The following is a 22,722-nucleotide window of genomic DNA, read 5'->3' on the forward strand; positions in this document are numbered from 1 at the left end:
ATGCTGAGGGTGAGGAACGCGTTTTGTGATTGGATACTCACTCGTGAGGGGGCAGCGCGATGCCGAATCAACACACTCGTAACACAGTCGTAATTGGCGGCCGTTCGAAAATCTAAAATATATTCTTGCTTTTTTTGAACCACAATGGCCGAAGGAGGGGGAAAAGCATGGATTTAATTGCAGACACACTTGCAAGGACATTTTCAAGTCGGACCTTTCAAGAGAAGCTATATCGTCCAACACTCACTCAGTGGTGCGTAAGTGTGTTTCTGGATATTATTTGTCCAGCCGTGGTGTCATAAATGATGGTATTTTGATGGGGATTTATTCTAGTAGAACAAAGTAGGACTTCACTGAAGGCACAGGTGTGAAATGCAGTGAAGTAACTTAAAAAGTAAAAGTAAAAAAAAAAAAATTACGATTGTTTAAGAATGTGCAAGAAAGAAAAATGTTGACAAATGTTGAAAATAATGATATTGCGTCATGTTTTGAACATTCGCTGCGTTTTTAAGCAATCGCCCGGCGCAAGTGATCATCCAGTCCTCGCTGGAGAAGGAGACACTCACTCGGTCGCATTACAAGAGGATACAATTACGTCTTTGGGGTTTCAAACACTGTAAGTACCTTTTCTGCGGTTATTTTTGTGTAATGATAATAGTTTGTGGTTACTGCCGTTTTCTCCCGTGTTTTTCCTAGCTAAAAGTATTGCTTTAATAGCTGCCACGCCATGAGGTTTATGTTAATATGATATTACAACTATTGTTTTTAACGTATGTAAACATATTTAAATGTAATTAATATTTTAATTAATAATTTGATCACATATTCTATCTATTCCACGATGTAATCAGAAATCAAAACATAATTCTATTTTGCTCCACCTACAGAATGCACGCATGAGATCATGGACCAACTTCAGCTCATAGAGTTCTATTTTCATTTGGGCCTGAGCTACAAACACATACTATGTGTGCTGGGCTCCAAACACAGGATTGTTCTGAGTTTGAGGTCCCTCAAACGAATTCTTAAGAAGCATGGATTGTTCCGCCGAATCCATTATGACCACCCAGAGACAGTTGTGGAATTCATCAGAGAGGAGCTACAGGGCTCTGGAGCGTTGCATGGCTACCGGTGGATGTACACCAAATGTAAAGACAGAGGACTGCATGTACGAAAGGAAGATGTACGGCTGCTCCTTTCCGCAATGGACCCGGAGGGCATGACATTTAGAAGGAGAAGAAGACTGCACAGGCGAGCATACTTTGCCAAGGGTCCAAATTTTGTATGGCATGTCGACTCATACGACAAATTAAAGCCATTTGGCATTTGCATCAATGGAGCCATCGATGGATTTTCAAGGCGAATTCTGTGGCTGAATGCTTACCACACAAGCAGTAATCCAAAAGTCATCAGTGGCTACTTTCTTGAAACTATTAATGAATTAGGTGGATGTGCGCGCATCGTGAGAACAGACATGGGGACAGAAAACAGTTCCATCCGTGATATGCAGCGATTACTTCGTCGGACCCACACTGATGTGCATGCTGGTGGCAAAAGCTTTGTTGTTGGAAGAAGCACATCAAATCAAAGAATAGAGAGTTGGTGGGGCTTTCTCCGTCGAGAGTGTGTGGAATTCTGGCTGGACCTCTTCCACAGACTTAAAGATGAAGGACATTTTGATGGTGACTTCTTGGACAAGAACCTCATGTTATTTTGCTTTCTTGGTTTAATACAGGCAAGTAGTAACACTTCACAAGCACTTTATTGAATAATTTTTGCCATATCATGGTCAAGTTATCAATGCATTTTTATATTTTCTTCTCATGAATACAACTTTGCTTTTAAAGTTTTCAGAACCTTACAAAAAAAAAAAAAAAAAAAAAATCCAGACATTTTCCGTGACATTGTAGATGATTTATGTCCACCTTGCTTTCACACTGCAGTGCATTCGTTTTGCCTACCTTGGTAAAAAGTTGAGGACCCAATGGTCAGTGGTAACTGCAAACATACCAAACCTTACTGTAACATGCATTTTTTCAGTTATGGTTACCATACTTTGTTTTAATTCTACCTCCATATAGACACAGACACAGAAGTACGCTACAGATAAATTTGACCTCAGTGAATGGATGGATGATCAGATAATATTTGAACTACTTAATGCCAGTATTTTCCTTCACTTTCTCCATGCCACTTTCATATTTTGGTGACTTCCACGTGAATGCATCTGTGTTTGCACAATGAGCTGAGATTAGTCTTCGAAAAAGTTTATATTTTCAGTTAATATGTTTCTTAAAACATTTATGTAAATTGTTTTTGTATCACCTGCAGGATGAGTTGGATGCAGTCAAGGAGGTGTGGAACAGCCATCTGATTCGTCCATCCAAGAATGAGCGTGTCCCTCATGGTCGGCCTGATGTCATGTTCTTGGTCCCGGAGCTGTATGGCACAGAGGACTTTTTGTGCCAAGTGACTGAGGAGGATTTTTTGAGGTGTGAAGGTGACTGCATCCACCGCAATGATGTTGCTTGTGATGCTGATGTGTTCACTCTGTGTACACACATAATGTCACAGAACAACCTCCAAGTCCCAGTGGATGGATATATCGCCACGGCCAACTACCTCAACTTGAGAGAGGAGCTAATAACACTCTTAGGTCTTTAATGGATGCAGTCCAGGTGTAAAAGGCTTCAAAGTCCTTTTACAATCCATAACGTATCACACCATTAATCAATGTGCCCTGTCTTACCCCCTAATGGTGTGTGTGCCCCCTCGCCACACCTCAACTGCTGTTTATATGGAGCCCTCACATAACTAAATGACAAATTGTTTTAAGTTTGAAGCATTCTGCTCATTATGGATTTTATCAAGTGTTTTACAACATGTGTAATTTTACTTAGAATTTTTTTTTGTACACTTATTGTGACTGTGTGTGCACCCATTCTTGTACATACATGGGAAATGTACAGAGAATTGTTGAAATTCATTTGATATATACTGTACATATATTTTGTAATTTGCTTGATGGTTCTACCCAAATTAACTGTTGCTGATTTATGGTTTTGTAAAATAAATAAATTGCTGCAAACTCCTCCGCATATTGACATGCATTGAGCCAACATGTAAAGATCTTTGATTGGTATTTAAAAAGCCACATTCAAGCTCGCTAAAATACATGTGTGTGATTCAAATAAATTCTAAAAGTAAAATTGATTGTCTTCTACATTTTCAGGTAGCCAAAGTATCTTGAGTTGAAACTGCTATTCAATCCTTAAATGTATTTGTAGAAACTATTTATGTGAAGCGAAGTGGTCAAATTCACACAAATGCACACTGTCAAATCAGACAGCAACAAGGTGACAACTTGATAACTGTAGACTTGAGATTTGGGTACTCAATTCAGCAAATAATGTCTCCTACATACAGTCTGTCTGAGAGCTGAGTGAATGTCACTGTCTTAACTGAGAAAATAATTCAGATAGGAGCAGTTGCACATTTAATTTTTATAAAATTTGTGTAAAAGACATCGTAGTCGACCCCAGCGACACAACTATCTGCTTGCAATACAAGCAGTGGAGCAATTTTATAAAAACCAAAAAAAAAAAACACACGTCTTAAAGCTGTTGCATAACAACCATAGTCAACAAAATTGTGTCTTACCACAACAAAATTGCTTCCTAATTTTGCAAAGAATCAACTATGCAAACAATGACTCACTCAATAGTCAGTAAATATAAACAACTCGACTTGCAGTCCAAGAGTATGAAATACCGGCATAAAACAGTAAATCTGGCCCCCATGAATCAGACCATGCAACTACATTATAAAATACCATTATGAACAAATTCCAGACAAAACAGCCGCCAAACCCTCTAAGAGTATATGGGAATAGATTTTGCAGAACAGACACTAAATTATGTCCATCACCCACATGTTGGCATCAAGTACATTCCCAAATTCCTCAGACAACTCAGGGTACGACCCATAGTTGTTGGCCACCTCCAGAACACAGCCACATGTATGGGACATTGGTCTTCGTGTAAATAGGTTCTCAGCCTCAAAGAATCGCACATTGATCTTCTCAGCCACTAAAAGATCTGCACCTTTGGAAAACAAAAATAAAATATTAGTTTAGAACCACATACCACCACCAACTCTATGCTAGAACACTCGTGTCTGTCACCTCAAATGAAGGCTCTCTAATCATTGCCTTCAATAGCTGTGTATTTATTAAACGTTTACATCAGGCCCGCCGAAGTTGAAAAAATTAAATAAATAAACCTTGTTCATGTTTTATTTTCCCCGTAATTCTGATAAGTGTCCCCACTAGGAGACACACCCTAAGACAGATATTTTGTTGCAATGTTTTCGTTCATTTTCATTGAAAATTAGAGCATATATTTTCTCTATATACGATATGTATTTTCTTTCTCAGATAAAGTGAGGTTACCAAAACACTCCATCCAAGTGTTGCTGGTCCGGCCCCTCTGTCAAGAGAACCCATTGTGGCCCACAAATCAAAAATTTTGCCCCCCGTGTTTCAAAGTCAGCTGAGGGCACATTTCTTTTGGCATATATACACACACACACATATACATATATATATCCATATATATACACATGTATATATACATATGTATACATATACATATATATATATATATATATATATCAAATTTGACAAGTGAAAACAAATGACAGAATTAGGATTAATCGTAAAGATGTGAAAGATTACCAGTACAAAATCGAAGAAATTTCTTGAGCCGATGTTCGTTGCAACTCCTGATGAATTTTTTCAGAAATTCAAAACTCTGCATTTCTCTCATGTTGAGGCCCTCATGCTGCAACATGGCGATTACTCTTCTTGGTGTTGGGGTAAGGCTACCATATACTTCATCCAGGCCTCCCAGTGGTAATTTCAGTTCCTTCAATATACTGGACCAGCACTCAGCAATATAGGCGGGATCTTGAACCAGTTCCTTATGTGCCACCTCAATTAAAGTCTTCTTCACGTTCCCCTTATTGACAATAACTTTAACCTCGTGAGTTTCGAGGAAATCCATCCACTCCTCAGATCCAGCGATAGACAAAAAATCAATCATCGCTTGTTCAGCCACTTGTTTTTCTTCAGAGGGAATTGTGTCTAAAAATGCCGAAAGCAGGTCATTCTCCATCAGGTCAACGCCGAGACAATACAAAATAAAGGGCTTGGCTAATGCTATGGGAAAATATTGCACAATGTTGTATCCAAGGACCATAACTTTGGCAATGTTAACCCATTCGTCTTTCATGTCGTGTCGTGTCATTGGTATCTTCATTGTGCTTCCATGAGTGCATTTACTGAAGAATGTTTCCCAGTATTCACTTAACACACCACCATTATCTTCTCCCTTTTCCATTGCTCCATTGGGTTGGAACATCTCGATCTCCACCAGCAGCTCATCAGTAGTTACAGTGCCGTTTTGAAAGGCTGCATTTAATTCATGGAAAACATTTCCCCTGTGCAGTTGAAGTTTTCTTGCTTTAAGTGGATGAGATTCTTGCCCTGGGGATGGATTTTCAACCAACAGCTCCATGGGGATGGTGTCGTCGAGGGTGTCATCGACATCATAAGTGGCATAATCAGCAAATGAATGTCTGAAGACTATTTCTTCATCAGCAATAACATTTTCTAACAGTCCACCTACTGCTCCCACCATTTCACTGTCCAATGGAGGCACCTTGGCTGTTTCCTCCAATGCAGTAAAATGCACAGAAGCGGTGTCATGTGGCTCATCAAGCACTTTTGCAGGGGCATCAGCACCAACTCTTTTGCATGACAAATAAAGCCGTAATGTTTTCACCTTTCTCTTTTCATACTGCTCATTTAATGTTGTTTGTGGTGAAATGATCTCTTCAGTGAAGTCCCGTATTAGAAATTCAAAATCGCTTTCCCTCCCTAGTTTTGATTTTCCATTTGGAAAAAAAGAGTGCTTTGCCTGTTTCCATTAATTCTGACATTGTTGCATTCTTCAGGGCCTTTAAATGTCTTGTGCCTCCTCCTCTTCTCTCTCTAACTTGCACAATTCGGTCCTGAGTCTCTTCAAATAGGCCCATTTGGTAGTTGCGGTGTTCTTTCATAGCATTAGTGTTGCCAGACATTTTTTTCACCCGCTCATCTGTGCGGCCATTGTCAAAACCCCGCCTTTGTTGAATTTTTTAAATCAAAGACTCAGTTGCTTTGGATATTGTTGTGTTGGTTCCTTCAAGCGCAGCTACTTCTCTTCTGCAGTATTGGCGTATTGCAATTCGGTCTCCAGCTTTGGGAACATATTCTGTGAGCTGCTGGTCTGTCATCGCATTGACAGCATAGCAATCAATCTGAGGAAAAATAGAACATTGGTAATGAAACAAGTTTTAAAAATACACAAAGTACATGACCAGCAATCATTTTAAAACATGGAAAGTAAGACGCATTTTGAACAGCAACGTAGAAAAATGATTGGCTGAACCTCCAATAGTGTACTAACTACGCTAAACATCATTCATAAATATGAATTAGAAATGGTGTAAAGGGGTAGGAACACAGTTTATACTTCTTCCTACTCCATTTCGAACTGTATATATATATAAACGTAAAACAACTGGCGTGGTTTGCATATGGAGACAGGGACAAAATGAGAGCTGCACACATCTCATTGAAATTTCATTACATAAATAATCTGATTGTCGTGATTTCCTCAAAAGGTTCTGCAACAAAATGTGTTTTCTACCATAATTTTTGTCAAGGCCTGTTTCAAAATTTTTGATTTTTTTTAACAATTCCAATGAACCACAATAAAAAAAATCAATGTCCGATTATGAATGGTTATTTTTCCTTTTTATTTTTATGTATTATGATTGTTATATATGTCGTTTCCCTCTTTCCATGAACAGACAACACTTTTGTCAATGTGTGTGTACTTCATTTACACTTAAATGCTTCTACTAGAATTACAACCTGCCCCAAAGAAATGCAAATCCATTTGGGTGGATTAAACTTGATTATTGAGATTGATATTAAGAATAGAAAAATTTGAATCATTACAATTTTCTTTTTATGATCAACCATGTCTCACAACATATAATATGCCCGAAGCATTTTTCCTTAAACACCCACATTGGTTAAATGACATGTTATTGCCTGTTGTACATACCTTCTCCTCGATAAAGGTGGCAATGACTTTATCATCTAACTTTCGCTGGTCTTGGAGAAATTTTAGAAAATTCGAGTCCATCTTCTGAAACAGAGGAGTAAAATGGCACTACTGCTGCATTACACATCGTCTCAAGGCAATTAAAGAGACAAGATGCAAAGTAAAACTACATTATTGTACTTTGAAAATATGATTCTGCACGTTTACAAAAATGTCATGTCACCCTGACAAAATGAATAGATAAGAATGCATGATTGTTTCCATCGTTTCACAGTTTCATTATACAGCCATATTTAGCAACCCAACATAGCCCAGAAGCGAGTTATTAAGCAATTTACGACAAGCACGGCAGTAAACACAACAAATTGTTGTCGTGAAATAAAAGTAACTTTAGACAATGTACTTACAGTGAATGTCAGAGACGTACTTGTCTCCTCTTGTGGTGATTAGTGAGTGTTTGTACACTTCTCCGACGAGGGCTCGACTAAAACCACTGATGCCTGCTGATACGCCAAAAAGACGACAATAAAATCAAACCGTGGCTAGGGTGACGGTTGTCATGATTGGGTGACTTGTGGCGAGCGAAATAATGCGCGAAAAATGTTTAAAACGTGACGCACGAATAGAAAACACGGAGGCTAAATGTAGCCGTTCGCTGCTAATACTGCTCTATCAAGCAACAGTCACGAACTAGAGCGATGTACGCCTTACTTACATTTGACGGAATGGCATGGGCGTGAACATAAATCACGGAATTACAAGTCTTTAAGCGATCGCAGAACACACTATACTATCGTACTGTCAATATAACATCTAATAGAATTTACCTTGAGAGATATACGACCGCGTATACGACGGAACGGGAGCTCATTTGCTGAATTGTGGGTACTGCTCTATCAAGCAACACCCACAAACGTTTGACGTCATGGCATGGGCGTGAACGCTAGCTCATTTTTAAAGTCAAATTTAAAAACACATACACGATTACACACTGGAGAAAAACCTTTTTCATGCTCAGTTTGTGGAAAATGCTTCTCTCAAAAGACAAGTTTAATAGCACACACAAGAACACACAGTGGCGAAAAACCTTTTTCCTGCTCAGTTTGTGGCAAAAGCTTTTCTGGAAAGTCAAATTTAACAAGTCACATAAAAACACACACTGGAGAAAAAAAACTTTTCCTGCTCAGTTTGTGGCAAAAGCTTTTCTGTAAAGTCAAATTTAACAAGTCACACAAAAATACACACTGGAGAAAAACATTTTTCATGCTCAGTTTGTGGCAAGAGTTTCTCTCAAAAGTCAAGTTTAACAGAACATATAAGACCGCACTGTGGAGAAAAAACCTTCGCCTGCTCAGTTTGTGCCAAAGGATTCTCTCTAAAATCAACTTTAACAAAACAGAAGAACACACAGTGGAGAAAAACCTTTTTCCTGCTTAGTTTGTGACAAGAGTTTCTCTCAAATGTCGCATTTAACAAGCCATACAAGAACACACAGTGGAGACAAGCCATTCAGTTGCAGCGTTTGTGCTAAAAAATTCTCCACTAAACAGCATGCGGAGAGTCACAATTGTGCTGGTGAGAAAAGCAGCGATCCTTGAAGCTTAAAAAAAAGAAAACAAAAAAACTGAAGGAACCGACTCTTTGTGGTAAGATGTACATTTTGATTTTGAATAAAATATGATAAATTGAATTTTGCAAAGCTTTTTTATTGACATTAAGCCAATGTGATCCGTGCTAGAAGAACCAATGTGTCTGAGTGATGATAATTTGTTTTGGTGTTTACATCAAACATGTAAATAAAATAAATTGCCTTTGCCTAGAACAACATTTGTTAACGTTATGCTTTTCAGTTGTCTTTTTAATCGTATTTAATGGAAAAGGTGTGAGAAGAAACTGTGCTTATGAAATTGTTGCCTTCCACAATCATCAATAAAATCACTTGTTCCACTTGCTCAACTGGCCTTCATTACGCTGTGTGAAAAGGTGAAAAACAGATCTCGAAGTTGAACTAAAAAAAGAACAAGAAAGAGAAATGCGAATAGTCTCAGTTTCTCTCAAAGTTTTTGGAATGGCAGGAGTGTAGCCACACCGGTCCAGCAAAAAGGCCACGATTCAGACTGATATCCAGATTTTCCTTTTTTATTTCTCCTTTTCCTCTGACGGCGTTCGGAAATTCCGGAGCCCCTTAGGGGACATGGAAGAAAAAAAAACAACTTTGCATTCCCTCGCAAAATCTTTGCTTTCCCTTGCAAAGATAGTGAATGTTCGTTTATTTATTTTTTTAATACGTGTTTATGTACTTCCGGGTCAGTTTGGCTTGCCTAGCCTCTGATGCGCGGCTGTTCGAGAGACGACAGTACGTCAGATGTGGCAATAATCTTAGAGGGTGACTTGGAACGTTTCTAGCGGTCAAGAGATGTCCCTCACGGTGACATTCTGCACATGAAAAGCAACAAGGTACATACAATTAACTCAAACGCATACGTCAAACTCAAGGCCCGGGGGCCAGATCTGGCCCGCAACCTCATTTTATGTGGCCCGCAAAGGGCAAATCATCTGCATCAACTTCCTGTTTCTATCATATTTTCTTCACTTTTAACAACACTGAGATATGAGATATTGCCATTTATTTGTTAGCAGTCCTCCCCTTTTAAAATAAATGGAAAAATTGTTGAACAATTACTTAGGAGCTTCTGATTTCAAAACTGGCTTTCCATTCAATTTATATGGGTTCACAGTCATACCGGCCCTCTGAGGGAAACCACAACTACAATGTGGCCCGTCCACAAAAATGAGTTTGACACCCCTGCTCTAACGAAATAACCTTAATAATAGCAATATGGGTCCCTACTGTTAATGTTTTTGCATAATACTAGCGTGCAAACTGTTTACCTTTTGAGTGGCAAGAAAAGTATTGCTGTTCTGTTTTCAATTTGTAGTTCATTTAAATCCTGTTATTGCATTCAAATTACTGTGAAGTGTAACGTTAAATATTTTTCTAAATGTTTTTTGTACAACGCAACTTTAGTTTCGTTTTGAAGCAGCGTAGTTCGTACCCGGAAATGACGTCATCAAATCGGATTTCGCGGAAGCAGGAAGTATAATAATAGATCACCAATAAGAGAGAAATGTGATGATAATGAAGTCCAATCGAGCACAATCTGCATACATCTTTTGCCTTTGGTAGCATCGTGGGTACGTACAAGTTTGTGTTATTAACATTGACTATTACTCTAACTATCCTGAGATTGCCCAACTCACCAGCACCACTGCACAGTCCATTATTGTTCACATGAAAGGGTTCTTTGCAAGACACGGAATTCCGCAGTGTGTTGTGAGTGACGACGGTCCGCAATTTGACTGTGGAGAATTTCAACAGTTTGCAAAGCAATATGGATTCACTTCAAGCCCTTTATACCCACAGGGAAATGGCCAGGCTGAGAAGGGAGTGCAAATCATCAAGAGACTGCTAAGGAAGGCCAAGGATGATGCATCTGATCCTTACCTTGCCCTATTGAGTTACAGAGCTGCACCTGTGGAGTGGGGAGCTTCTTCGCCTGCTGACCTACTCATGTGCCGTAAGCTTCGCACCACGCTTCCACAAATACCACAAGGACAGGACAACAACATTTAGTTTGAAAATAAGAGAATGCTCAAACTCAAACCGAAAATTGCATATGACAGAGCTACAAAACATCTGGAACCTCTTTCTGAGAAAGACACTGTAAGGATTGAGGGACCTCATTTTTGGGACAGAAAAGTGACTGTCCTTATTGAAGCCGGACCGAGATCTTACTTTGTGGAAACAAAGCATGGACAAAGAGTGAGGAGGAACAGGAGGAGTCTTCTGAAGGTTCCCGAGGACTGTAAGAAATCTTCTGATGCGGCTGAGGCTGCAAAGCAGGTGGATACATCGAAGGAGCACAGACCTCAACCACCAGCAATTTCTGGGATTACTGAACCTCTTCGAAGATCAACAAGAGTTAGACGACAACCGGACAGGCTGATTGAAAATGTTTAATGTTGTGTGATTGTTGCTAAAATTGTTGTAGAGATGCTTGTTGTCATAAAAAAATGGATAGATATTGATAAGAAGTGAAAATAATTGATAACAAAACAAAAATATAATAATAAGAATGAAATAACAATAATTATTAAAAAAAGGCAAAGGCATTGTTTAACGTTTGAAAGGGAGATATAATGACAGCAGTTATATCATTGGTCACTAGTTGGCAGTATTGCCTGACGTGTGTTTGGTTACCAGACGAACAAGTGTGTCTGCACATAGACGAGAATGCAAGTCAGTAAATAAAGAGACACAAGCTTGCAGCATCACGTTGCCTGCGTGACTTCTTAAGATAGAAGACGGAACATTACAGTAACCATTAAAAAAACGTATAGTAAACATACTAAAGCTGTTGCTTTATGTTATTTACAAAGATTTTTTGTTTAAAATCCCCCTGGCTCTTCTTTTTGTGTTTTCTATATTATGTACGTATTAGTAGCTGACCTTCCCACAACTCCCTGGCAGAAGGTAGGCACTGATTTTTTTCATATAAGAGAACATTATCAGATTCCCAAGCGTGAAGAAATCTTGAGTGACATTGCAGGTGCTAAGTACTTCAAATTAGATGTATCGCATGGATTTTGGGATTAATAACTGTGTTTGGTTTGCTTTTGTGAATAAAGATTTTACAAAAAACGTATGAGTAAATATTTATCATCTCATCAATATTTGCACAACAGAGTACTGAGTTTCGAGATCCTCACAATAATAATTCTCAAAATTATATTTCTTAGCAATTTAGCTTAGTTAAGGGATATTTTATTGACAATCTAACATCACTATACAAAGACAGAAAAAAATGGTGGTGGGGGGGGGGCGCGAATCTTTTTTCTTCTTGGTAGGGGCGGGCGTGAAATAATTGAGAGGCATTGCTAGTATATGCAGACATTATATTCATACAATCTCGCAGCCCGAGTGAAACACAGCATTGTTGCAAATTCGGGAGGAGAAACTTAAACGTCCCACTGCTCTTGCAGAAGCGGCTTCTCGGGGCAAAGGCGGAAGTGACGTCAGAGTTTACTCGCCAATGTGGCGTTATTTTAGTTATTTTGTTGATTTTTTTTATCAACCGAATTAAAATATTATATAAAATATATATTAAAATAGAACAGACATGGGTAAAAACAAACACAGAGGCAAAGAAATATATTTGAAAAATACGTGCTTAAAGCATGACGTCATAAGCAAGCGCGCAGCTTCCGAAGGACCTCGACCACATCCACACCGGAACAAATACAGTCCACCGCTAAATTCTTCTAATTTAGTGTGGAACTGACTGTAAATTTCTCACAGAATGTCCAGTGCTACTCTAAAGGACTACGACATAATTCATTAAGTCTTTGTGTCCCGATAACCTCATCTTCGCGCGTTGATGCTTTTCGGCGTAGTTAGCTTAGCTTGTTAGCTTGCTAGCCGCTAACGAAAAGAGGCACATCGCCAAGCAGAGATCAAGTGCGGATTTTTTGGAATTATCATTTGAAAATGTGTGAAAGAACGACACCCAAGTACAAAGAGGAACTATGTGGAATAAAAGAAGAGAACGAGCAACATCTTCAACTGCTGGACGAAGTTTGCAACCAGCCTCGTGTTGTGCTACACAAAGCAGGTTTGTACACGTCTTACTCTCATTTGCTTTGTAAAGAACGACTTTCTATCGTTAAAAATATACATAAAAACATTAAGTTTTTGGGGGAAATCGTTCAAGGTTATTGCCGTTTTATTTTTAAATATTGCCTTTTACTATCCGGTTCGCTGAACATTTGTTTATGCCAAATGAAATCAGTGCCGAAAATATATGCCAAAGAATAACGATTTGTGGGGGGTAAACTCCGTGTTTTTTTTCTCAGTTTAAAATTTGAACTGATTATTTAACATTTTACTTATTCCGGTTTTTAAATGTTGTGAAAGAAATTAAGTTTGTTTATGTCATCATGTTTCAAAACTATGCTGACAGATGGAGTGTATTTTTATTTCCACTGTTGGAGTTGAGCCACCGAGAAAATGAGAAACATTTAGTAAATGAATCTTAAAAGCCAAACTTACTCCAATGCGTGTTAGTTTTTTGTACTCAAGAAGAATAGGGTCAAATAAAGACTTAACAACAACTGAATAGAGTTCCAATATTTAGTTTCTTCAATTTCCGGCGTTCAGGAAATAGTACAAATACAGATATCTGGGCGGCTTTTTCTTAATCTGACGAGAAACTGTACTCAAGACGAGTACTATCGAAAAATGGCGCGCTGATCTCAGCCCAGCCTCACATTTTATTGGAGGTTTTTTATGTCAAGGGTCATGTAGGTTGAATCGGTCGTCCTTGCTCCTTCCCCCGGCCCGGTCCACGTCCAAGGCTGACCTTCTCAGGCAGAAGGCAGTCTCTCCGTCTCTCCTGCTCACATTCCCCTGCAATCTCGTCAGTGTACAGATTGTGTGGTGTATGTTTTCCCAGATCAGATTATATTTTTGGGTCTTCTTGATAGCATCGCTGTGACGTCCTCCCCGGCCCAATTTGATATGTTTGTACCTTCTATGGCCTATGTGGAGAATGTGCTTTGAAGTATTTGTCCATGAAGTGTGATCTGGTTTGTCATCAGTTTGACCTGAGCAGACTGAATCTGTTTGTTCTGAATGAGAGTGTGGGTCATGAAAATACTATGTGTGCTATTTTGAGGTCTTACATTTAAACTAAGTCATATCAATTTAGCATATGAATGCATCAGTAAACACCATGACTACAATCCCAGTCAATCTTATCGATGCACTGTACTTCTACATTCATTTGATAAATGATTTTTGTTTAATCAATGTCGAACATATTCAGTAAATATGAACCTGCTAAATTAAATAATTGACCTTCTGTCCCGTAAGTGTTTAAAATAATGCCAGCAATCGTAATACAATCCTTCAATATTCATGTCAGGTGTGGCCATTCCCTATAAGAAGGAAAGGCCAGAGAGAGGGGACACCCTTCCCTTTTTTCTTTTTGGGGAGACTTCTTTTGACATCAGCATTTGACGAGAATAAAATCTCTTTCCAACCAAAATGGCTGTGTCAGAGAATTTTTTTCCATCACCAATTCTGCCATGCTCCACGACCTGTCCGGAGGGAAGCTGAGCCAGACCCACACATCAACAACAAAATATACCACATTTTTGGCGTCACAAACAGGATTCTTGCTCCATTGAGGGTCTCAGGGTGCTGGGGCGCAGGCGTTCAACAGCCGGCCGGCTGAACTTTCGGTGAGATGCTTTTACTCACAATGGGTGTTGTGCGCCTGTGTCCAAGCGGTCGGGGCTTTTGGGGTCGTTAAAGAGAGCTTGTGCGTGGGTCTGCTGGCTGATTGGTCGTGGAAAATGTCCCTGTGTTAGTTTCAATTATTGTTTTAACAAGAGGCCTCTATAAATGATTAAGACATTAAAAGATGTCAAAGTAACCGCACTGTGAAAGAACATACGGAAATGTATAAAAAAATAAATAAATGAAAAAAAATAATGATAGGAACTATGTAAATGGGGACTAGCGCGGGAGAAATGTGCAGAAGATAAAGAAAAGAAAGGTCTAGTGGTTAAAGAGATGAGAAATAAGAAGTGTAAAATTATAGCTATAAACAACATAGTTGTGAATAAGCTCAGTTTGAGCACAGACCCTGGCCAGGGTGTAAATTTTAGCAGGAAAATTATGAGCTGATAATAATGAAGAGAAGCGCGCTTCCACGTATCGTATTGGGCACTTTGTGGCATGGAACACAGTAAGGATCGAGGCGTACCGTTGTGTGGAGGGCCTGGGGCTGAGCCGACAGTTTCGCTGGTACGTAGCAAGAGATACGCTGTTCAGATACGTACCCTATGATTACTCGTGTTCTGGTCGGATAATTCTGTCAGGGTCTTGCCAGCGAAACGCTGGGAAGAAGGTGGCAGGACTCTCCAAACGCGGACACAGGAAAATCAGTTTAACAAAGAGTGTTTATTGATTCACAATAGTGGAAGTCCAATCATCAATTAAGGCAAATATATCTATCTTAGCATTACATCCGTCGATAAATCAGGAGAAAACACAAAGCGCTGGCGGAGAAAAGCTAACACCAGGAAGGAGATAAACGACGGAACGAAAAGCGCTTGCACCGGCAAGGAAAAGGAAAAACGATCAACATAAATAGCTTGCCAAAAGGGCAAGAGGGAAAACCAATTGGAGAAAACGAGGAACAAAAAGAGACCGAGCAATAGCTGGCAAAACGTGGAACACAAAGAGATCGCAAGAGCAAAAATGCATGAACAAGAGAACAATACCAGGGTCATGAACGTGAGCAGTGCAGGAAAATTATCCGACGCCGGGCAGTCAGTGTAGGTGGCTTAAATAGTGTGTGTAATTAGTCAGTGGATGGATGTCAGGTGCGGCGCCGGTGGGCTGGTCTCCCGCTCGTGATGACGCGGGCGGAGTCGGTCGTCGGAGGAGACGCCCCTGCTCAGCTGAGAAACATAAACAAAAGTGCACATGGCAGGGAGGTGACGAAAACAACAACAAAACAGGCGTGACCGGCACGGGTCACGACAACCGGGGGAAGCAGTTAATCCAGCAGCCGACGCATGCAGCTCCCATTGCGTCTGCTCTTTCCATTTCCGCTGCTCCTGGGCCAGGTTCTGGTGACGTAGTGCCCACAGCAGGTTTGTTGTCCGCACCTGCCGGTCAACAAGGTTACGTAACAGAAGTAGGGGTGGTTATAGACATTGGTTTTGAGTGGGGCGTGCTCTTGCTGTGGGTTGTGGGATTACTGGGTGATGAGTGGTCCAAACCGAGCCACTTCCTGAAATGTGTCAGCCTGTGGTCCAGCGCCATGCCTGTCACAAAGAGCTCCACTAGCACGGGGCGCCACCGCTACCCCCTCCGACAACGCTTCTATGGCTTCCAAACGCACACTTGACGCCTCAACCCGATTGGGACCACATTCCACGATAGGAGTGCCCGCAGAGCCTCAGCATTCAAGGACCGGCAGGTCTTGGCTTTCCGGTGACGATTGATGGACAACAGTTTTTGATGGTGGAACAAGATATTCCACGCTTTGCAAGTTCCTTCTGCATATCCCAATGAGCAACAACAACTGTCACGCTTGTGGGACTCTTGAGATTGGCCGAGTCACTGCCGTGGACCGAACCCGCACCTGTGAAACAAACACTGGAATTCGAGTGGGACTGAATTTCCAGAAGGGACTGAATTTGACTGTGCACATCCGGCGGGGGAAGCATATGTTGTCCTCCGTTCCAGCAGATTAGGCAGCTCTGAGACCAGGGTGGTGTTTCAGCACCCATTACGAATTCCTCTGTTATGGAACATTTTCCGAATTTCTCAGCACTGTGGTAGACAATGAATTGGTCACTCTGAAGCGAAAGCTCTGTTTGCGTCTCTGCCAGAGGGGTCGTGGACCCGGGGTCTCACTGACGTTGTGCTCTGCTCCACAGCGTCTCCAATTTGTTTTTGCTATATCTGCGCCTTCCCCATTTGACAGAGTTAATGCCGGCTCAGCTTGGGGGCAAAGGGGGGCATTCCGGCCATAATGGCTGGGATGAGGACTGCACCGCTCTTGGTTTCCTCCACATCCTGGAATGGACTCTTTCCTGTGGAAAATGGATTTTATTGGCATCTCTAGTGCTCAATTTTTGTGTGGAGTGTGTCTGCTTGTTGTATTTCAGGTGAAGTGTAGATGGAGTTGGATGCAGACTGGAATCTCACTTGGAGCAAGCGACGAGGAGGACTCCTTTGAGGGTCATAAGATGTGGACGTGATCATCTGAAACAATAGTGTTTGCAAGAGCTCTTCGGTGACGAGGGCTTGGCAGCTCTCGAGCGACACAATGTCATCGGATTCTCTCGCTGGAGCGTGGCCTCAACTATGTTTTTGCATATCATTTGACTCGTGTTTGTATTTTGTGTGTTTGTTTCTTGTCCTATCATGCCTTTATCACGCTGTGGATTTATTCTGTTCTGTAACGGTGTTCCTTCATCCTACTTGCCTTGTGGATGCAGCTTCACTAGAAAGGTTCAGCAAAGCTTTGATGCCTCCATATGGACTAAACTGGAAAGTGTTACTGCCGGTTTGCTTAAAGATCTAACATTGCGGGGGGAACTCCTTCGTGACCGAGGTGGTTGATTTGGGATTTTTTGGAATTATTGCTGGATTTATGTGTGGTCCTGCAGGAGGTGTTAGAGTGACACCAGGGAGCAATTTGGCCTTACACTTAGTTTTCCGAGTTAAACTACCCTTATGTAGCATGCCTTGAGCATGATTTAGGTTTTAGTCAATTAGGTTTCCCAAATTTTAGGCAATGGATTCATATAAAAGGTTGGAATGGGATTTTTGGTGACATGCTGGTGTCGTTTTTGCTTTATCAGGACAAGATTGCCTGGAGGGGGGAAATATGTAGTGTATTTTTTTATTCACTCTTATGAACATTTTAGTAATTCTCTTTAACTATGAGGGGATTGGAGACTAAAGAAGTGACCAGTTTTGGTTTTGAAATTCCAATGTGAATGAGATAGTGTCCAGGAGGACAAAAGGCTTGACCAACTCTAGGTGTGGAGCACTCGAGGTGATAGAAGCAGTCAAGATGGCACCGGAAGGCCACTTCAAAGAGCAACCACATCTGCTCTCGCCGTAGGGAGCTTTGGGGCAAAATCGAAGACTAGTACAATGACAATGCATATGCAACAAGGTAAAGTTAGACATTCATGTCCGGTTTGGCCATTCCCGATAAGAAGGAAAGTGAGGGGACACCCTTTCCCTTTTCTCTTTTTTGGGGAGACTTCTTTTGACATCAGCATGTGACGAGAATAAAATCTCTTTCGAACCAAAATGGCTGTGTCAGAGAGGTTCTTACCATCACCAATTCTGTCATGCCCAGCGACCTGTGGGGAGGGAAGCTGAGCCAGACCCACACATCAACAACTAAATATACCACACAGGTTAATAGAAGGTCACAAAAACATGGACCTCTTAAACAGGAAAACGTGAGTTCAGCGGTAACAGAGTTGTGTCTATGCTGGCAGTTTAGCAGGAAGCCACAAAAACAGATGCACGTCTTGAACCGTGTTTGACAGGAAACCGTTTAGCTCGCATTTAACAGAATTGTGACCCAAACATGTCTTGTAAGCTGAAACCGTTCGAACAACAGGAAGCGTGTGGACGGGTGTGATAAAGTCAAAGTGTTCATGTTTTTCCATTCTTTATGAGTTTGCATATTCAAAATGCTTTGCTGTGCTTCAATAAAACGCCGCACAGGAGCGGGAAAGCTTTTCTCTTTGCCGGACTGCTCCTCGCAAGTGACAAAGACAATCTTGGTTGGGTGATTTATTTGTGCAGGCGTGTCTCGTTTTTGAAAACTTCTTTGACAAATCTTGTTCAAGCAATTCCTTCTGGAATGATTCAATCTGACTCTAAAAACTGTACACACTGGGGCAAAATGATCAATGGCGGTTGATGAATTTTCGTGGATATAACACAAAGGATTACGTTTTTTTAAAAATCAAGTACGTGTCGGTCTTATTTATGAAAATTTTACTGGCTCGGTCAATGAACCTCGGGTGGCCCTGCACAGTTTTGTGCACATGTGCATAGTTTCACCTCATCCAAACATTTAAAATACATTTAATGCATCCATCCAGGGTTGCACGGATCTCATCAGTGAACAAGCGCATTATGTAAGGAATGCATCTGCATCTTTGGCTTACTATGGGTTTAAAAAGGGAGAATGTCACAACCCCCTGTTCTACCAGGGCCCCTTTAATTCTTTCAGGTATCCAGATTATAATGGAACCAAAAAGTACCCACGATGAAACTACAGTGGAACCTCGGTTCTCGACCATAATCCGTTCCAGAACCCTGTTCGAAAAGCGAATTGTTCGAACACCGAAACCATTCCTTTGCTGCTTGCACTGACTTTCTTTGGAGGCATGATTAGGGGCTAAAACACTTCGTACACCTATATAAAACGCGAGAGCAAAACGCAGCACGTCCGCACGCGACAACAGTTGGTCACGAAGAGAGAGAGAGAGCGATCTACACCCGTACGCCGCTCAGCATCCCACCCTCGCGTGCGCACTCACGCGTCATACCGGCGTTCGAACTCCGATGTTTGTTCGAACTGCGAAGCAAGAATTTCTCTTTTTTTTTGTTCGAACTCCGATTTGTTCGACCTCAGAGTCGTTCGAGAACCGAGGTTCCACTGTATCTCTGAATGCAAAATGAAAAACTTGTAAAGATATTTCACTTGAAGGATTCCTATTCTATCAATGACATTATGTTGCGATGGCCCCCAGTGGTCCCCATCAATAAGTTAGGGTCCCACAACAGGTGTTCCATCAGACGCACACAATAGCCTGTGTGTGCTAACTTCAGCTCGCTTCCAGAAACGTCTGCGGCCATGTCAGGAATGAAATCGGCATCAGCCGCAACGTGCTTCCTTTTTAAATGCTCTTTTATCACTGTTGTGCTGCGAGGAAAGGGAGGTTTACATCGTAGGACGTAATTTTGTGAAATGCCCCCATGGTCCGGTCCAAGTTGGGGTCGCACGCATTGCTCCGTATGCGGCAGGCACAAGTCAAGATAGCACGGTAGAAATATAAGACAAAGTTGCCGCCTGAGCTTTGACTTGACCAAACCAAATTTGTCTTTTTGTGTCCTACAGACGTCAGTGAAAACGATCTCCGTTCTGTGAAAGAGGAGCCAGACTTGACTCACATCAAAAAGGAGGAGGAGGAGATCAACAAGTCACCAGTGAACATTCTCCCGATAAAGACTGAAGATGAAAAAAAGGATGAGAATGAGGACAAAAGAGGGGCGGAGCCTACAAGCAGCAGCTCAAGTCATCACGTGACAACAGAAGGTGATGAAGACCACCGGGGGCCATCACAAGCACATAATGAGGACACATTATCAGACGCTCATGACGATGATGATGATGATGATGATGATGATGATGATGGGCAAGCCAAAGGTGAAAGGGCATGTCACACTGACAGTTGGGTATGTTCTCAGTGTGGGAAATCAACAACTTCAAAGTTGTCTTTGAAACGGCACACAAGAACACACGGAGAAAAACCTTTTTCATGCTCAGTTTGTGGAAAATGCTTCTCTGAAAAGTCACATTTGCAAATCCACACAAGAACACACAGTGGAGAAAAACCTTTTTCCTGCTCAGTTTGTGACAAGAGTTTCTCTCAAAAGCCAAGTTTAACATATCACACAAGAACGCACAGTGGAGAAAAACCTTTTTCCTGCTCAGTTTGTGGCAAAAGCTTCTCTCAAAAGACTCATTTAGTAAGGCACACAAGAACACACAGTGGAGAGAAACCCTTTTCATGCTCAGTTTGTGGCAAATGCTTCTCTCGAAAGTCTAATTTAGTAAGGCACACAAGAACCCACAGTGGAGAAAAACGTTTTTCTTGCTCGGTTTGTGACAAAAGCTTCTCTCGAAAGTTTGATTTAACGATCCACACAAGAACGCACAGTGGAGAAAAACCTTATTCATGCTCAGTTTGTGGAAAAAGCTTCTCTCGAAAGTTTGATTTAACGATCCACACAAGAACACACAGTCAAGAAAAACCTTTTTCCTGTTCAGTTTGTGGTAGACGCTTCTCTGTAAAGTCAAATTTAACTTGTCACACAAGAACACACACTGGAGAAAACCCTTTTTCTTGCTCAGTTTGTGGTAAAAGCTTCTCTCAAAATTCAAGTTTAACATATCACACAAGAACGCACAATGGAGAAAAACCTTTTTCCTGCTCAGTTTGTACCAAGAGTTTCTCTCAAAAGTGGCATTTACAAAGCCACACCAGAACACACAATGGAGACAAGCCATTCAGTTGCAGCGTTTGTGCTAAAAAATTCTTCACTAAACAGGGAGCTGAGAGACACGATTGTGCTGGTGAGAATAGCAGCGATCCTTGAAGCTTAAAAAAGGACAAAAAAAACTGAAGGAACTGACTCTTTGTGGTAAGATGTAAATGTGATTTTGAATAAATTATGATGTATTGAATTTTGCAAAGCTTTGTTATTGACACTAAGCCAATGTGATCAGTGCCAGAAGAAGCAATGTGTCTGAGTGATGTTTTTTTTGTGTTGACATCAAACATTATAAATGAAATTAATTGCCTTTGCCTTGTTAACGTTATGCTTTTCAGTTGTCTTTTTAATCGTACTTAATGGAAAAGGTGTGAGAAGAAACGGTGCTTATGAAATCGTTGCCTTCCACAATCATCAATAAAATCACTTGTTCCACTTGCTCAACTGGCCTTCATTATGCTGTGTGAAAAGGTGAAAAACAGATGTAGAAGTTGAACTATAAAAAGAACAAGAAAGAGAAACGCAAATAGTCTCAGTTTCTCTCAAAGGTTTTGGAATGTCAGGAGTTGCCAATCTGATGGCGACTGGAGTCAGCGCTGGTTTTCTCGCTGTGTTTGGCTGGCTCGTATATGTATGGTCCATTGAACAAAACTCAAACTCTTCAAATATCCCCTCAGATACATTTAATAATTACGGTTTCTGAATAAATTTCTGACTGCCCAAATACACTTTCTAGGTTGAGCTCTATCAAGCGTTTGGGGTTTGTTGCTAAGCAGAATCTCACTTCGAAAGAAAATATAATTTTGTCAAATATACCCAATTTTTTTTTTCATGCTATATTATATTTTTTATACGTTGGATTAGTTATATAATGAAATGGGGAAATATTAAAATTGGAAACCACAGACTTAGTTCAATTAATAAGAAATATAAAAACATTTTATAAATATTGAACTCATTGAGAAGAGTCCTAATCTTGAAATAAATATTGAAATATAAAAAATACTCATGTATTAAATTAATTCAATAACCCGACCCCGGATGAGCGGCAGAAAATGGCTGGATGGATGGAATAATTTAAATTACCTACATATTCAAATGAACAAATATGTTAAGAAATATTCAAGTGTGAAATAAAAAGGTTTAAATTAATATTGATATAATTTCACATTAAAATAATTTAATAAATATTGTATTATTACATAAGCAAGCTTAAATATACATTGAAATATATTTTTTTAAAAAGTAGTGTATTTTTAAATGGCCTAATATAGATATGGGAAGTAATTCTCTTTATGAAACTATGAAGGGACTGGAGCTCACAGAAGTGACCAGTCTTGGTTCTGAAGTTCCGATGTAACCAGATACTGCCCTGAGAGAAAATAGGCCTGAGCATTGTTTATGGTGGGGGCAATTCTCTCGCCAGGTCAGTGACCTTCCAGGGTATGAGAGTAATTTAAGGTGGTCACTAGTAGACAGGTCGTATCAACGGGGAGACGCATCTGCTCTCCCTCTGGGGGACTTTTGGAGGGAAATCCCGAAGACTAGCGTGATGGGAATGCATATGCAACAAGTCAAGTCAAGTCAATTTTATTTGCATAGCTCTTAATCACAGACAGTCTCAAAGGGCTTTACATAACCACAATCGACATC

The 22,722-nt window shown here is 40.6% G+C and overlaps 2 protein-coding genes and 1 pseudogene across 4 annotated transcripts in view; 2 read left to right on the forward strand and 1 right to left on the reverse strand.

Annotated features, from left to right (window-relative positions):
* The window catches only part of LOC148341913 (uncharacterized), an 87,928-nt gene extending 66,420 nt beyond the window's left edge, over positions 1-21,508 (forward strand). Inside the window, exon 3 of the mRNA XM_088287991.1 lies at positions 20,222-21,508. Within this exon, the coding sequence (XP_088144117.1) occupies positions 20,222-21,174 (953 nt within the window). The 3' untranslated portion in view covers positions 21,175-21,508. The remainder of the gene's footprint in view (positions 1-20,221) is intronic.
* Positions 564-3,215, forward strand: LOC148341916 (uncharacterized). 2 transcript variants are annotated; one of them, XM_088288374.1, is made up of 3 exons: positions 564-616; positions 888-1,735; positions 2,332-3,215. In XM_088288374.1, the coding sequence occupies exons 2-3, from the start codon at positions 905-907 to the stop codon at positions 2,662-2,664; spliced, it is 1,164 nt and encodes a 387-aa protein (XP_088144500.1). In that variant the 5' UTR covers positions 564-616; positions 888-904; the 3' UTR covers positions 2,665-3,215. The 2 variants fall into 2 exon arrangements, with proteins under 2 accessions (XP_088144500.1, XP_088144499.1); XM_088288373.1 differs by having other exon boundaries at positions 597-1,735.
* LOC148341917 (uncharacterized) lies at positions 3,560-7,961 on the reverse strand (annotated as a pseudogene). The gene is made up of 5 exons (XR_015842017.1): positions 7,891-7,961; positions 7,583-7,678; positions 7,176-7,259; positions 4,736-6,360; positions 3,560-4,103 (listed from the first exon to the last, which is right to left on the reverse strand). The product of XR_015842017.1 is annotated as an uncharacterized LOC148341917 (transcript).
* Positions 21,509-22,722: the final 1,214 nt, after the last annotated feature.

Source organism: Idiotropiscis lumnitzeri, chromosome 2, assembly GCF_059441095.1.
Source record: "Idiotropiscis lumnitzeri isolate Australia: NSW breed Sydney's pygmy pipehorse chromosome 2, RoL_Ilum_1.0, whole genome shotgun sequence".
In the NCBI taxonomy this organism is placed as follows: Eukaryota; Metazoa; Chordata; class Actinopteri; order Syngnathiformes; family Syngnathidae; genus Idiotropiscis; species Idiotropiscis lumnitzeri.